Source organism: Meleagris gallopavo, chromosome 27 (assembly GCF_905368555.1).
Source record: "Meleagris gallopavo chromosome 27, MGAL_WU_HG_1.1, whole genome shotgun sequence".
Taxonomy (NCBI): Eukaryota; Metazoa; Chordata; class Aves; order Galliformes; family Phasianidae; genus Meleagris; species Meleagris gallopavo.
In genome coordinates this window covers 821,824-838,734 of record NC_139430.1, presented here as the reverse complement: position 1 = coordinate 838,734, position 16,911 = coordinate 821,824, and the positions used below count along the sequence as shown (strand labels likewise).

The following is a 16,911-nucleotide window of genomic DNA, read 5'->3' as shown; positions in this document are numbered from 1 at the left end:
GCTATCTCAACCCTGTCTTACTTCCGCCACTCCCAACATGGCGCTCTCCACGCTCCCCGTCCCGCACCGCCCTCAAGATGGCTCCACCCCGTCTCTAGCACTACGGTGGCCGGCGGAGGCCTTACTTCCGGCGCGCGTGCGCAGCGCGGCCGCACGGTGACTAAGATGGAGGTCGGGGGAGCGCGCTTACCGCCGCCGTTCTGGGCCGGGGGTCCCTCCCCGGGGGCAGCGTACAGCCCCGGGGGGATCGGGATCGGGGCCGGGCTGCGGCCCTACAGCGGCACCCTGTGAGCGGGGAGGGGCGCAGAGATGGGCGTGGGATGGCAGCGGGGCTGTGGGGGGCGGGGCGTGCGGGCAGCGATGGCGATGGGAGCACGGGGGGCTGCGGGACACGGGGATGGGGGGCGGGGGGCACCGGGAGGAAGGGAAGGGAAGGGAAGGGAAGGGAAGGGAAGGGAAGGGAAGGGAAGGGAAGGGAAGGGAAGGGAAGGGAAGGGAAGGGAAGGGAAGGGAAGGGAAGGGAAGGCGGCCCTGGGGCTGGAGGGGGGGTGGTCGGGGCGGCACTGACGTGTGGGTCCGCAGGAGCCCCATGGTGACGGGCGCGTCGGTGCTGGGCGTCAAGTTTGAGGGCGGCGTGGTGATCGCGGCGGACATGATGGGCTCCTACGGGTCCCTCGCGCGCTTCCGCAGCATCTCCCGGCTGCTGAGGGTCAACGACAGCACCGTGCTGGGCGCCTCCGGCGACTACGCCGACTTCCAGTACCTGACACAGGTCATCAACCAGATGGTGTAAGTCCTGCTGCGTCCAGGCACCGCATCTCGAGTTTGAAGGGACTCGCTGGGACCCTCCAGCTCCGTGTCCTTCGTTCACTGCTGGCCTTTGGCCGCTTCTCTTGGTGTCAGTTTGCGTTTCCAGGCAGCCCACAGGGAGTTGATGTGAGGTTTTCAAGAGAAGGGTGGATGTGGTTTAGTGGTTACAGATGTCTTAATGGTTTGGATTTGGTGATATCGAAGATCTTCTCCAGCCCATAATGATTCTGAGTGGTGATGGGTTGGGGCTGCACCTGATGATCTTAGGAGTCTTTTCCGAACTTAATGATTCTATTATTCTATTTTGTGATCCCTTGTCCTGCTCACAGTACAGCCGGAGGTAGGCTGGGTGCTGGCCTGCTGGCTCCCGGCTCCTCTGAGTTGAGCGATTTTTTTTTCTCCCTGCTTTAGCATTGATGAGGAACTGCTGGGAGATGGCCACAGTTACAGCCCCAAAGCCATTCATTCCTGGCTGACCAGAGTCATGTACAACCGGAGGTCCAAGATCAACCCACTGTGGAACACTGTTGTTATTGGAGGGTTCTACAACGGTGAGAGGTGAGGACATTGGGGGTGACCCCACCAGCCCAGTTCTGTTGGATGGGAACATCCTTAGGGGTTCCCCTGGCTAGGAGTTGTGCCCTGGGTGCACAGTGCATGCAGCAGTGATGCTCACAGCTCTGTCCTTCAGCTTCCTTGGTTACGTGGACATGCTCGGCGTGGCCTACGAAGCCCCAACGCTCGCTACAGGCTACGGCGCGTACCTGGCTCAGGTTAGTGCTCACAAGTGGGAACGTGGGGCACATTAAGGCAGCAACCTAGCTGCTGGGTGACTGTTGAGCTGTTGGGTTTGATGACATTTTTTTCAGCCTCTGATGAGAGAAACCTTGGAGAAGAAGCCCAGCCTGACCAAGGAGGAAGCCCGCGACTTGATTGAGCGCTGCATGAAGATTTTGTACTACAGAGACGCTCGGTCCTTCAACAGAGTGAGTGCTGCACATTGGCTGCAGAGCTTTGTGCTTGATCTCCCATTTCCTCCACAGTGACACCTAGAGCTGAAGTCCTGTAGCTTTGGGAACGTTCTTACCACAGTGAGCCAACTCCACTTGTCCACTCAGGAAAAAGACAGACATTACTGAATGCAGAGCCACATTAAAGCAAATGAATCATAAATCATCAGATGTCCCAAGTTGGATGGACCCGTAACACTGAGTTGGACTCAATGATCATTATTGGCAATAAATAATGAGAGCTTTCGTAGGGCCCATCATAAATCCAAGTCTGGAGGTCGGGCTTTACTGAAAGCTTCTACTGTTTCTTCTCTTCAGTATGAAGTCGCCACTGTAACAGAGAAGGGAGTGGAGGTGGAGGGACCACTGACCCTGGAGGCCAACTGGGATATCGCACACCTCGTCAGGTAATGGGCCGGTGACACAAGCTCTGCGTGCTGTCGGTCTGGCAAAAAGCAAGGGCACAAAGTGGTGTAGGTGTGGGTGGGTGATAGGCGCCCACTGCAGGTCAGCATCTCTGCCTTACACTCCAGTTGAGGTCTCATGATTCCCTGCTGCAGCCACATCCTGTCTTGGCCAGGGAATGGCTCTGGGCAGCAGAGAGCTTCTCAGTGATGGACCTCCTGAGATTTTGCTCCTTTGCTCCTCTTCAGTACAAAGCTCTGCTCTGATTGTGGTGGTGCACGCGTGGGCCGCATCCCCATTGTGTCACACCCTGACCCTATAAACTCTTCTTGCAGTGGCTTCGAGTGATCTCTGCAGAACTGCTTTGTTGCGTCTGTACTTCTGGGTGATGTACATCAGAAAACTCCTTTTGAAGTTCCCATTTCTTTTGGAGATGAAATAAACCTGTTAAGATGATCCTCTGCGTTTGTGCTGTGTCCAGAATTGAAGGTTCTGACTCCTCAAAACACACCTGTGCTGCAGGAAGATGTCTGAGAGCTGAGTCCTTTATTCCTGGAGAAGGGCAGCAAAAATGTCCTTTTGTTGTTTGCTGAACGTTTTCTGGTAGGCGTTGTGCTCCACTAAAGACAATTATAGTCCTCCTCCCCTTGGCAATGCTTTTATCAGACCATCTTGGGTCAAAGTGCTCTTTCACCGCCTCCATTTAACACTGTGAGCTCATTTCTGCCAAAGGTGACAAAGCTTCTTCCCCTTCTGTGTTGTAGTAGAAGTTTCTGCGTTGCCAGGTGGCGCTGATGGCAGCTGAAGGACTCACCTGTGGGACCTGAGTCGGTTCTGGTCCTAACTGATGCCTGTTCACTTCCCATGTGCTGAATCTTAAGTGAAATGCACAGCTGCTTCACCATTTGCCCTAGTTAAAGAAAAATCTACGGGAGCACGAGTTGCTATGGCAGTGGGCTGTTCCAGTAACCCACTTAGTGCAGCTCGTGCCATATTCCTCTGGAACTGGGAATTTCTCAGCCCTGGTATCATTTTATGAACGTTAAGAGTGGCATTACTACCACTGAGTATAAGCAGCTCCAATGGCAGAATCCTGCCTCAAGCGTTACTGCCATGTACACACTTCAACTGCCGTCCCACTTTGAGCAAGGCCGTGTCCCTAAGGGCAGGGGAATCCACCCGGAGCGGAGCTCTGTGCTCTGCTCCCATGTCTTCGTGAGGCACTGTGATATCCCAACAGCTGGGCAGCTCTCCATAATAAAAACGCGTGTTTATAAATCCATTTCCCTGGTTTTATTAAATGTTCCACGTATGTACATTTTAAAGATGAACCATTTACAGGTCTGCACATGCTGCCTCCTGCTTTCCTTAGGTCATAGGGCAGGTTCACAAAACCTCTATGGAAACAGAAAGGTGCAGGTGCTTCTGAATTCTGTATGTCAAAATGCTTCCGCTTATACCGTAATACATACAATTAAAAAACCCTCAAACATGCAAATTGTAGAAAAATTTAAGCTGGCAGTGAAAAATAAAAACAAACGTCTTTTTTTTGTGCATGTCACAGTTTGTTTCGTTAAATCAGATTTCTAATTCTAAGGAACGTAGTGTCTGATGCCACTGCTTAAAGCACGTTTATCAACTACTCGTCATTAATCAACGCTTAATGGTCCATACATTTAACTCCCATCTATAGGGGAAGACCAGGGCAGCCTCGACTTCCCTCTTCCATCTGCACTCTCTCTCGGGGACTCTTTGGAGCGCGGTGGGCTCCCATGGAGGACCTGACCCAACCGCGCGGCAGCGCTGGGGCTCCAAGAACCATCGCTGGCACTGAGCAGGCAAAATGCTTCCGCTTGTGTTTGGATCCCGTGTCCCAGCTCACAAGCCAAGGAATTACTCTTCAAAAGAAAATAAAACTAAAAAAAAAAAAAAAAAAAAAAAGCAAACCAAACCCAACTCGTAAGGGCCAATTGTAGAAGGTTCACACGCTAAAGCAATCGTTCATACCTAAATTCAGCACAGAAACCTAAAGCTCTGGGTCAAGTGTTAAAAAAAAAAAAAAAACAACCTGTGTTAAGACATCCAAAAGGTTTATATACTGGTTCGTCAGCTACATCTGTTCTCCTTTCTTTAGAAATGGTCACATTGACAATGTATAATTCAAAACATTTCTGCACAATAAAAACAGAAAACTATGATACAGTGAGGTAAAGAAAACGCAAAAATATTCACCCACAATATATTTTCAGAAAATACCAACACAGTGATTTTTCTTTAAAAAAGCACAAAACTTATAAATGAACAGCATAAATGGCTATTTATCTGAGTGATCGCCTACAAATTTCCTAAACCCACAAATCCACAGGGAAGTGTAATGGTCTCATCCAACATTTATTGAAAAAACAACCCTTTCCAGATCACCAACTCGCAGATCAGTGCTCAGATTTCCATCAGATCCAAATCGGCGTCTTCGAAGCCGTAAAACGATTCAGTCTCGCTCTCCCCCTCGAAGAGCTGATGGAGGATCTCGGGGTCGGCGCACTCCTCGCTCTGGGGCTGATCCTCGCCCTCCGCCGCCTCCTGCGGCTGCTGCTCCTCACCCAACTTCAGCTGCTCCTCCAGCGCTGCGATCAGCTCCTCCTGCATGTCGGCGTTGCGTGTGGCTGAGTTGGCCGTGCCGTCCGGCCCCGGCAGCACGCTGGCCACCAGGAAGGACTGCTGCACGAGTTCGGGAGAGTCACTGATGACCTCCAGCACCTCCGCCAGCCAACACAAAACCAGCTGGAGAAGGATGTCCGAATCGCACGTGGAGTCCGCCATCTCCTTGGCTTGCTCTTTCCACTTTTTATGCAAGAAATTTTTCACAGTCCTTTTTATACAAACATCCAGGGGTTGGATTTTGGAGCTGCAGCCAGCGGGTACGACAGCCGGGAGAGTGCTGGAAGTGCTCAGCAGGGACAGTACCTCCTCCGAGAGGTGCGTTCGGTGGCAATCCAGCACCAGCATGCCCTTGCTGTTCTGGCACTCGGTGTGCTTCTGCCACACTCGCGATGCCCACAGCTCCATGATTTCGTCGTCGCTGTAGCCGTTCTCCTTCGCTTCCAGTATGATGGATTCAGGCACGTTGGCGGGCTGCTGGACGTGACCTCTGTAGAAGACCAACGTGGGGAGAACGCTCCCGTCGGCAAGGATGGTGAGGACCACGTCGCACCAGGGCTCGCCAGTCCCCACCGTCTGCAGAGCATTCTCCTTCTTGTCGTCGCTGCTCAGCACCTCCACGTCGAGGAAGAGGGAGATCTCGTCGATGGCCGCGATCATGGAGAGGGGCAGGTCCTGCGTGTGGATCTGCCGCTGCACAAACTCGATGAAGCAGCCAGCGTTGTCCTCCACCTCTTTGGGGAGTGGGTGGGCCACCGCCCTCCGCGCGTGCATGCTGAGGTTGTGCCGCAGCATGAACCGCACGGCCCACTCGTAGGAGATCTTGAAGCCGCCCTCCAGGGAGCGGCCGAGCTTCGTGGCCTTCTGGAAGAGCGTCTCCTCGTTGACGGGGAGCTGCTGCTCCCGCTGGGTGAGCACCCACTCCGCCAGTTTCTCCTCGGCCTCCAAGCTCAGGTATTTGCCCTCCGACAGCGACGCCAAGTTCTCCTCTTGGAAAGCCTGGAACCTCCGGAGCCAACGCTTGATGCGCCGCTGCGGGTTCCGGAAGTGCTCGGCCGCCTGCTCGGTGCTGCAGCACAGCGCAAACAGAACCACTCGCAGCTTCTTCACCGACAGCTGCTCCTTTTTGCTTGCAGTTTCGGTCTCCTTCATTGGCTGCTCGTCTTCCTGAGCATCGATTTTTAAGCACTCTTCCTCCTGGCAAAGCAGGGGCCGGGTGTGGGCTGCCAGTGCCACTTCAGGCTCCAGGTCATCCTTCGTGGGTAACACAGACTTAGTTTTCACAGTAGCAGCTTTACTGGGGGAATAGGCAGGGCACGTGTTCTTCACGCTTCTGTCCTGGGGCTGGATGTGCCTTGAAGGGAGAGAACACAGTGCCTTCTTAAAACCAAGGAAATGAAATCGCAGGGGGAAAACAAGCAACCAACCTCCAGACTGCAACAGATGACAGGAGAGTTCACAAAGAGTTTACCTGGAATGTGATATCCAAGTAGGCCCTGCAGAAAAAGACAAAGACGGTTGTGGCTTTGCAAACAAGCAAGAAGTCGGTGCAAACACACAGTGCTCTCACAGAGATAAGGCTCAGGCATCCCCATCTGCTGCAAGAACCAGATGCTCATTCAACCCTCTCCCTTCCCCAAGAGGTCTTGCACCCACATCCAAACCAATGAGAACTGCCCGGCAGCAGCACCAAAACCCCACCAAAACCCAAATCCATCAGAAATAACACCAGGAATTTGGTTAGGAAAGCTCAACTTCGGCCAGATCGCTGCAGGCAATGACCTTCAGTTTTGCAAATTGCACTAATGGCAACAAATGGTTGGAACAGCAGCTCTGAGCCCCATTCAAAGCCCAACATCAGCAGCTGCTGCAGGCCTCTTGGTGTCACAAAGGTACAATGATGTCTCAGAGGAACAGAGCAGCTCGCTGAAGCCCTCTGCATTGTTCCTTCCTGGGAATATCTCCTGAGATCTAAGATGCACAGCTGAGCTCAGGCTGACAGCCTCACTGGAGGCTTAGCTCTCATCTCCATAACAATTGTGACACATTCAGCAACTACAGAAGATCCCCAAGCTGCATTTTACTGTTTCTGGGCAGTCAGTGAGTGCTCGGACAAACGGCGGTGTTTGAGCTGGGCTCCAGGAAATCACAGATTTATGTCTTTCATTAATTATTTCATCTTTTCTGCTCCTTTTTCAAACTCCTACCTCGGAAAATAATGTTGCTGAACTCGTGTGATGGGTTGAAGACCAAATGCTTGGCCATCACATCACCCTCCGACGACGCAAAGAGGCAGGAGGAGCAGCACAGCTTCACACCACTGTACAACAAGAAGAAAGTGAGCTCTGTATCAGCGTTAGCTATTAGAAGAGGTGCATGCCCACATCAGGGAAAAAACATCACCCTTGAGCGCTGCAGTGTCCCCTCCCTAAGGCACTGACATCCCTCTGGAAGGCAGCAGTGCTAGCCTTCATTTGATCTATGTTGCTGCATTGCAAATATTAAGCAGTGCTTCTTAAGAAGCAGATGTGAAAGTAAAGAACACAACAGATTGGAAATGAATGCACACCAGATCCCTGGGTGATTAAAGTGAGATGACAAGTCTTCCCTTACCAGGCAGTGTAGTTCTTGAACAAAGCCAAGTATTTGGGACTCTTCCGGGGAACGTGGTTGCTGTGTGACAAAAGGGTTAATGAAATGTCAGAATTGTTCCAGATATCTGAAGGGTTATAAAGCCATACGAAATATGTTTACAAAGACAGCCCCAGCCCTGGCTTCAATCATCCTATTTTGTCTTGTATTTAAAGAAACAAAAATCCGGGTCTGGGGTCCAACAAAGGTCCTGTACAGGCTTATAAAACCATGGCAAAACTTCTTTTCATTTACTTTTTAATGGTATTTTTAATGTGAATATGAGACTTCAGCAAGAAATCCTAGAAGCATGGAACAATGAGCTTGCGGTACGCATGCTGTTAGCCACAGCACTGCGTGGGGAATGCATCCTTCAGCTCTGACACTCAATTTTCCCATCTTATCCCAAAGCCATCGCCCACATCTGTGCAGACAGAGAACGCACACCTTACAGACCAGGCACTGGAGTGGAATTTCGTGGAACCCCTTTTGTGGGATGCCACAACACTCAGCCAGGAGGGGTTTCTGTGCCATCACACCTACTTGATCATGTGGTTGGCGTAGGCTCGGGAGCAGCACGTGCTGTAGCGGCACAGCGAGCAGTGGACGTAGGTGGGGAAGTGGTTCGGGAAGTCGGGGATCTCAAAGCTACACTCCAGGCAGGTCTGCCTGCCCAGGACGCTCCTGAGAAGAGAGGGATGTGGCCATCAGTGGAGAAAGGCATCTGCAGCTACAACCACCATCAGGACACGCACTTAAGGACACACATCAGCTTCCTGAAGTTAAACTGGTCTCATCCTGCACCAAAGCTTCTCAGGGTGCTTCAGTGCCAGGTTCAATGCCTCCCACATCATAATGGAGTGGTTAATAAATGAAAACAAATGAAGACAAAGCGGCATGGCACAGGGTGGGCAGAAAGCCCTTATGGTGATGGAATCTCATTGTTTCTGTCAAATTGCCCACCTAATTAATCATCACAGAATGGCTTAGATTGGAGGAGCCCTCAAAGATCATCAGTTCCAACAACCCCCTGCCATGTGCAACCCCCTGCCACAGGGAATTCCGCATTTCAGTTTCATCTGAAGAGCTTTCATACCATGTTTTAATGTTATTTTGTGGGAAGCTAGATTCTCCTGGCAAAACATTTCCTTGGCAACCAGTGAGACACAGACCAGCCATCGCTGCAGCATAACAAGAGCCACTACACTGCCCTGAAAATCTTTGTAATTTGAAATTGAGCAACGAGTCTGACATTTTTTTGACGGCTCTCTTCTGGACGCTCCTCTGGACGGGCGGATACAGGAAGATGGGCTGAGGGTCAGCAGAGGAGAGCGGTGCAGTGTCCTGCCCAGCACTCTGCCCCATGTCGTTCGAAGAGATCGGCACCGTCCGGGGCTGACCTCGGGATGCTCTGATTGTCACCTGCACAGAACAGAGCACTCTTACAACACAAGGGCAGAAGCGAGCTATCCCAGTTCAGACTCCTCTTAGAGTAGTTTGGGGCTCTTAAGGGTATCAACAGGGGCTCTACAACACAACTTGTTCCACCCAGAGCAGGACACAAGGCTTGAGTCTCTGTTTGCACCGAACAGAAGGCATCCAGTCAACAAGTTCAGGCACCTCCAATTGTAGATGCCTTGGCTGGGCCAGCAAACGTACTGGATGCAGATGAGGAAAAAACATCTCTTCTGCCCACACCCATAAAAATACTACGGACGTCTCCCAGGGAACCAGGATCGACACTGGGGTTTCTTACCTTGGTTCCAGGCTTCAATCCTTCCAACTGTTTGGGCTTTCGGAACGTTTTGTGATGCTGCAGCTTGTGTTCAATTTTATCCTTGGCAAACAGGAATTGGAGTCTGCACTTGTTGCAATGATAAACACTCTTCTTCTAAAGCAAATGCAAACAAAACACATTCCGTGTCAGAGAAACAGGACCCACAGCACAGCAGGTTGTTTTGATTTTTAAAAAAAGGAGAAAAGTAGCACTACTCCCTCCTGTAACCAAAGCTAGTCCCAATTTTTTAGAGCCTGAAAGGGCTACTGGCACAGCATTCCCTTCCCATTGACCCCATCTCACTATTTTTGCATATTTTTTAATTAAAAAAGCAGTACTTGACTTAGGGGGAAACATTCCTTCCAAGCTTGCCTTGCCTTTGCCTCTTCCAGAAACCAATGGAGGGCTTTGGGGCAAATAAATGCAGGCACTTGGTAAGTAGGCCACACTTCTGTATTCTGCAAGCACGCTCCAGCTACACCCACATCAAATATGTTGTCAATACATGGAAACAGAATGCTCAGCTACCAGGCTGATTTGCATTTGCATGTGTACAGCATTATTTATTTATTACCTGAAGGAAAAAAAAAAAGTTAAACCCCCAATGAACACAGAGCTGTTGGTTAACCACCACACGAAGCACACGCACAGCCCAGCAAAAACATATTTCTTTCTGCTCTGTAGCAACAATCTGTGCTGCTCCTAAAGAAGCAGTGCCTCTCCTCTGCAGCACAACCCTTGTGAAACATCCGGAATGACAGCGTGCAAATTGCATTTGTTACAGAGTGAATACAGCTTCTACCAAAACCCCTCTTTCAAACAGGTTCTCTCTCCTCTCTTCTCTTTTCTCCTTTCCTCTCCTCTTTCCTCCTCTCTCCTCTCCTCTTTTACTTAAACCCCCAACCCAACACCTCCTCGCACGCTCGTTATGGATCTCTGCAGACAGACAAGGACAGACACAGTACCTGGTGCCTCATGAAGTGCTGCTGGAAGGCGTTGCCGTTCTTGAAGACCTTCAGGCAGTAGGGGCAGAGCAGGTGCCGCGTGTCCTCGTGGATCATTCGGAAGTGGCTGTCCACCTCCGAGTACAGCGACGAGCGGTACTGACACACCTACAGGGTGAGCAGAAACAGTGCTGAAATAACCTCAGAATCCAGCTCACCTCCACCACTGCACCATGCAGATCCCCCAAAGACAATCAGTGGGGTTTTGGAACCAGGTTCTAAAGAACTTGCTCATTCCGTTAGCGAGGCACTGAACTGGGCAGAGCAGTCAGAGCAGCTTGGGGAAACAGACTGAAACCTCTCACAAAAGAAAGGAGTCACAATTTCAAACTCCAGATCCACGAGAAAAAGGAAGAGACAGTCAATGCAACACAGCTGGAATATATTAAAAATCGTTTTTTCAGGGTCTTTCTTTTTGGAGGGACAGCATTGGGCCCCTGGGTGGAGATGTTACATTCAGAATCCAGCACAAACCTCCCAACAACAAAAGGTGTCACATAACCCCATCTCCACCAGAATGACCCCTCCTCTTTATGGCACGATGGCTTTTAGTACCTGGCAAACATAGGGCATTTCCCCCGGCTTGTGCGTGTCTTTCATGTGCTGCAGGAACATTGGTTCGCTCTCAAACGCCCATTCACAAATCTTGCACTTTGCTGCAAAAGAAAAAAGAAAAGAAAAAGCAGCTAACAGCTGGAGGTCAACAAAGACAACAAGGTAAAACACACCACCATGTTACACCAAGTTCCTCTGAACAAGAGTTCCTTAAAAAAATTATTGCTACTCTTTTTTTTTTTTTTTTATTAAGGTACTAATCTTAACAGGTTGGCTATTAACCTAAGACAAAAACCCTCTCAAACCCAGAACTACAGCAGCAAAACCAGCTTACTTGTTGACTCATAGGGACTGTGGACGTTCTCTAAGTGGCACTGGAGCTGAAACGGAGTGGAGAACTGCCTGTAGCAGTGCTGGCAGATGGTGTGCACGTCCACCTCTCCGTTCTGCTGGTCCAGTTCCACGTGGTGCTTCATGTGGTTCATAAATCTTATGAACAGAAAGGGTGTGAGCAGAAATCCACACATTTTGCACCTGTAGTCCTGGCAGCACTAGGAATGCTACACCAGGAGTTTTTTTAACCCATTTTATCATTACTTTTAAGGGCCCAAAAGATTGAATGATAAAACCAAAGTAACTTTGACTCAAAAGAGCACTGAGGTGGTCCCTTCTCGCTCTTCCCAACACCAGCACACAAAATCCCCTATCCAGCAACCCCCTGTTCTGTAACTCCAGAAGTTACAGAGGAGATGTAGTACAGCGCTTTGGAGCACTTCTGACCCCAGCCGCTATTCTTCTCTTCCATTCTTCTCCTCCAGTTTTCCGTTCTTCTTATCCATTCTATCTTTCCCTGACCCAATGTGTGATGACAGACAAATGGCCTCACTTTTCTCCTTCAGCTCTAAGCACACCCACACAACGGGACACCTGGGAGACCGCTGCTCCCACCTCATTTTCACTCCTGCAGATCTGAGGCACCCAGAACACCGCAGCCTTCTTGTGGCACGTTGCATCCCTTACCGTATGTTGTTCTTTAGCCTCTTGGTGCAGTGCGGACACCGGAACGAAGTCGGAACCTTGGGGAAGTTCAGCAGCTGGCTCACTTTGCCACCATCTCTGCCATAGTAGAAGTCATCCACCAACATGATGAGCTTACTTTGGGACGAGTCAACCACGCCTTCACTTGGCTCTGGAGCTTTAGCAGGTGGGGACAGTGCAGGGATAGGAGTAGAAGAGGGTGGGGAAGCAACAGCTGTGGTTTTTTCTGGAGATGGAGGCTTCGCAGATTGGATATTTGGTTCAGAATCGAGAGATTTTCTTTTCTTGAGGAATTCGACCATTTCAGGGCAGCAATACTAAAAGACAAAAAAAAGAAAATAAAAGCCACACATTCAGAAATGTCCAGGAAGAACTACTGATGCTATTAAGGGCAAACAGGCAAAGGCTAAGCAGGACTAAAAGGAGGCAGGTACACTTCAGGAAACTCCGAAGGAAAAAAATAATGCAGATTTAACATGCAGATCTCTGCTTACTGTCAGTAGGATTGAAAAACAATCCTGGCACCAGCAGGACATCCAACTGAGGTCCTGACATCCTGAGGGATGGACTTCTACAAAGGGTCTCCTTTGCTATTTTCTTCCCTTTCACACAACCCCTGATCCAGGGAGAACTGTTCATCCCAGAGTGGTTACTTACACACATATGTCCTCTTAAAGCTTCGGTGACTCGGAACTGAGCATCGCACCGTGGGCAGACCTTCCTGCCACCATCTTGCAAATCAAAGGTGGGAATTGGAGATGAACTGACTGTAACAGGAGGGAGAAAAACACCACAACACAAAACAAAAAGAAAGTCATTACATGTCTCAGGTCCAGGATGCAAACTCCCCACAATCTGTATGCTGAAACACACCCTCATATCTTTAATATAGAGTATCTCAACATTACACTAATTAAAAATAAAAGGCTCAACTCATCTTTCCTTCTTCGGCCATTTCATTGGTTCCCTATACTTCAGTTTAAAACCCTGTTCCTCTCCATCACCTTCACCCCTAGCTGTACACAGAAACTCAGTACAGATGACACAAAACATCCCTTAAAAGAACTACAGGACTCTGAGGCTCCTTAAGGAGGTGATGGAACAGAAGCCAGGATTTGATTCTTTCCCCTCCTCAAGCAGAGTACTATGGGGGTGTGTGTTTCCAAGATGCACATCAATAATTTTGAGTGCAAAATAATGTATGCAAGCAGTATCCACAAACAAAATACAGCCACTGGATAAAAAGTAACGTACAGATGACAAAGATTTAGGAATTAATGGGAAAGCTTTTCAAGTGCCCATGCAAACGATGAGATCTCAGTAGTTTCATCAGCACACCTTTCAATGATGACGATGATGATGATGACTCCGAGACACTGGATCTCTGGGAGCCATGCACAGGGCTGCTGTTGGACACCACCATCGGGCCCGGGCTCTGCCCCAACGAGGGAACAGTGTTCAGGGTGTTCACCAGCTTGGCAACCTCGTTGCTGTTCTCACCAGTCACTCCGGGTCTCTTTACAGTCACAAAGCTCGCGATGCTCACTGTCAAAGGGAGGATAACAGAGGAGCATTAGAAAGAATTGGTAAGAGCTGATGCACTGGGTGAAGCCTGCCCCCACTTGCATGCCTCGTGTCTTGCTCTTCTACCTTTCATCTTCTACCAGCCATCAATTCTGCCCAGCAAAGCAAAGGGGAAAGACTGGGCAAGTAAATTTCCCTTCCAGATCACACTCTAAGACATGAGCCGTTCCCTACAGTGGACTAAACAAGATACTGATGGTCACAAAAACCACCTGTATCTCTTTTCTACACGTAGCTGTAGGTAATTAATCACAGAATCACAGAATTGTACGGGTTGGAAGGGATCTCTAGAGATCATCGAGACCAACCCCCCTGCCAAAGCAGGTAATTAAGGCCACTTAAAGGTAAAAACAAAGCGATGACTTGCTGCATGAAGAAATATATAGTTTTTTAAGTTGTCTGCCGCTATTTTTGAGCGATCATATCACTCACGAACTCAGCATTAATAAAAAAAAAAAGCCCTGTGCCTAGTTTCTGTTCGTTATCCGCTCATTATCTTTCAAAATCACAAGTGATTAACAAACAGTAATTTTCACTTTTGGGGACTTGTAACTGATGGCCTCAGAAGATCCTACAAAACATGAATTCTAAGGGATTCCCAAAGCAAACCGGGCACTACGACACGATGCTCGTTGTCTTCCAGGCTGGTAAGGAGATGAAGCATGAGTCAGTGCCCAAAGCAAAAATAGAACCCAGGAGCTCTGACTCAACTTCTGCGTTTCAGCTCTAAGCCGTATGTTTGAAAAGCAAATTACAGACAGCGTTACGAGTCCCCTTGCTTCTCCAAGTCTTACCTAATTTGGGGTTAGTAGCTTGACTGGACTGCCCTGGCTGCTGCACAGTTAACTGTCCCAGAGGTGTTGGCTGCGTTGCAGTAGGAGTTGTGGAGGTGCTGGGAGTGGACTTACTTTGCTGTTGCGACTGGGACTGCGGCACTGTGCTCCTGATGGTGAGCGTGGCCGGAATGACCGTAGTGAAAGTGTTGGTGGTGGGTCGGACCGGCATGGTCGTACCTGGTCTCACCTGGGCCACCTGGGAGAACACCTGAGGAACGCCAACTGCTGGTTTGACAAACTGCGTACCTGGGGCTTCAAACAGAAACGAATAAAGGGAGGTCAAATAAATGAATTCCGTCCCTTGCCCAGAGTGAGATCTGTTTTCTAACACTGCCAAGCTCCCAAAATTCCCACTCATTTCAGTGAAAGTTTTACAAGTTCAGCACCTAAATTTTCTTTCCCAAACAGCCTGAAATTGAACACGAATCAGAGAACATAGAATCATTATGGCTGGAAAAGACCTCCGAGACCAACAAGTCCATCCCCAACCCATCTCCACTAAACCACGTCCCCACACGCCACATCTCTCAAGACTCCGCGTGTGATTTTGAAAGAAGTTATGGAGTTCCACAAGGCAGACATTCCTTCCACTTGGAAAACCCCTATCTACCAAGTGGTTTATTATTATTGCCAAAGGGTCCACTCTCAGCTGGACACAACTGGCAGAATTGGAACCACTAATGCACACATTTCATCAACTACAGAACTGGAAAATCCCCTTCTCTAGAGCTCCAAGGTTTGTATTTCAGCTGCATATTTCAAATACGTAGTATTTGTCCTTGGTACTCAGTATAGAAAGATGACAGAAGCATGGCTTGGATTTGTTTCAGTCCTTACCTGGGACGAGGGTGATGGGTCTGACTGTCTGACCCTGCTGTACATTCAGAACGATTCCCACTTGATTCATGGTGTTTTGCACAGGCCGCACGTTCCGCACAGGAAATCCCTGCATTCAAACAGTAATCACTGACATACCAAAAACACACCAAGCACATTCAATTTGAGGTTTCTACCCTACAAAAACAACCAAACAAAAATAATCAAAACCACAAACGAAATAAACAAAAAAAAAACCACCAATCTGAAGAGCAGCCCCCAGCGCTATCATCTATGGGATCAACTGAATCAAGGCCATGCTGTTTGCAGGCAGCACCTTACCCAACAGCAGGGCCACTTCCTACTGATTTACAGCCTCTACTCTGACTTCTCCTTCCCTAAGCACCTACTGAAGTCTTCTCCCAGCTCTTAAACAATTTGAAATGCTGTACTTGCAGCAGTAGTTTTTTCCTGAGATAGGTAAATTCTCTGCTTTGTTGAATCACAGAATCATTTGACTTGGAAGAGACCCTTAAAGGACATCTTGTCCAACTCCTCTGCAATGAACAGGGCACCCACAGCTCCATCAGACACTCAGAGCCTGATACAGCCCAACTTTGAATGTCCTTGTTGGCTGAAATCTGTAAGGATGAGCACATCAGACCCTCCTTCCCAGCCTGCACGTAGGAGTGGGGCTGTGAGGGCACCCACCTGGGTGGTGATGAAGATGGGCTGGCTGGTCACCGGAGAGTTCGTGACGTGGTTGGCATTCTGCATGATCTGCACAGGTCTTAACACTGGCTGGGTCACCATGGTGCCCAGACCCGAGGTTGGGTTCTGGGTGAGGATCAGGGGCTGCCCGCCTTGCTGAACAAGAGGGTTGCCGGCTGGAAGAAAAACAGAGATAGAGCAAAAGTTGTATTTGTCAGTGAAAAAAGCTTCTGCAGAACTGGAATGACTTTTTCAGAGCACACTTTAAAAGTAAACTTGTGAAACTATCAGACCCTTCTATCTATTGCTTTAAAACTTCCATCTGAGCTGCCTAAGAACAAGGTGATCAAAACTCTTTGCTCCGAGCAACCTCAGAGATTGATTATCCTGGCTCTTGCATGCCCTTTGAACACAACCACAGCAGCTAAAGAAAATATTTTTTTTTAGTCTCATTAACTATTAAGCACAAATTCACCTGCTGGCAGATACTGGGAAAATTTATGCTCAACCACTCACTCCAGCCCCTGGTGCAACGCTGTGCAAGTTTGTGAAGAGCATTGCCAATCACAGGCAGCTCGGTGCCAATTAACCAGAACCAGAAGGACACATGAGTTCTGAACCACCTAAAGCCATGTCCAACATCCTCTGACTTGAAGAGGACTACAGCAGTGAATTTTCATGAAGCACCAGACATGCTTCAACACAAGAATTACAGAACATGTGAAAACATCTGGCTCCCACGGAAATCATAATATGCGGGCTGTCGTAAGAACATCTCAGAATGGTTTAAGTGCTTTTTCTCTTAATTTGAGTGACGTGCTCTGATTGAAACTCAACTCTAAACATCCCATGTTCACCACTAGAGCTACCCGACACTCCCCATTACCTACAGCCAAAAAGCATCCCACAGCTCTCTGAACTGCCAGCTGTTTGGGTCAAGCTTCCCATGATGGAGATCTGCCTCAATTATTTTCCATGATGAGCTGCAACCATAGAACCATAGAATGTCTTGAGTTGGAAGGGCCCTCCAAGATCACAGAGTAAAAAACAAACCATGCTTCTTTTGACACCATTCT

The 16,911-nt window shown here is 49.1% G+C and overlaps 2 protein-coding genes across 5 annotated transcripts in view; one reads left to right on the top strand and one right to left on the bottom strand.

The window, feature by feature from the left end:
- The first annotated feature begins 115 nt into the window (after positions 1–115).
- PSMB4 (proteasome 20S subunit beta 4) lies at positions 116–2,681 on the top strand. Its single transcript, XM_010723998.4, has 7 exons — positions 116–287; positions 583–789; positions 1,222–1,368; positions 1,502–1,583; positions 1,680–1,796; positions 2,139–2,227; positions 2,561–2,681. Exons 1-7 carry the CDS (start codon positions 166–168, stop codon positions 2,571–2,573), a joined length of 777 nt encoding a protein of 258 aa, XP_010722300.1. The 5' UTR covers positions 116–165; the 3' UTR covers positions 2,574–2,681.
- Positions 2,682–3,495: 814 nt separating this feature from the next.
- Positions 3,496–16,911, bottom strand: part of POGZ (pogo transposable element derived with ZNF domain) — a 27,569-nt gene continuing 14,153 nt past the window's right edge. The window contains exons 2-18 of one of the 4 annotated variants that reach the window (XM_010724009.4): positions 16,726–16,818; positions 15,836–16,011; positions 15,146–15,254; positions 14,267–14,560; positions 13,227–13,433; positions 12,546–12,655; positions 11,871–12,205; positions 11,185–11,339; positions 10,851–10,951; positions 10,257–10,403; positions 9,271–9,405; positions 8,767–8,936; positions 8,058–8,198; positions 7,497–7,556; positions 7,091–7,203; positions 6,355–6,379; positions 3,496–6,237 (exon numbers count right to left, since the gene is read on the bottom strand). In XM_010724009.4, coding sequence (XP_010722311.1) covers positions 4,665–6,237; positions 6,355–6,379; positions 7,091–7,203; positions 7,497–7,556; positions 8,058–8,198; positions 8,767–8,936; positions 9,271–9,405; positions 10,257–10,403; positions 10,851–10,951; positions 11,185–11,339; positions 11,871–12,205; positions 12,546–12,655; positions 13,227–13,433; positions 14,267–14,560; positions 15,146–15,254; positions 15,836–16,011; positions 16,726–16,783 — 3,909 coding nt within the window. In that variant the 5' untranslated portion in view covers positions 16,784–16,818 and the 3' untranslated portion in view covers positions 3,496–4,664. The remainder of the gene's footprint in view (positions 6,238–6,354; positions 6,380–7,090; positions 7,204–7,496; positions 7,557–8,057; positions 8,199–8,766; positions 8,937–9,270; positions 9,406–10,256; positions 10,404–10,850; positions 10,952–11,184; positions 11,340–11,870; positions 12,206–12,545; positions 12,656–13,226; positions 13,434–14,266; positions 14,561–15,145; positions 15,255–15,835; positions 16,012–16,725; positions 16,819–16,911) is intronic. The other 3 variants (XM_085209820.1, XM_085209821.1, XM_085209822.1) reach the window with 3 other exon arrangements.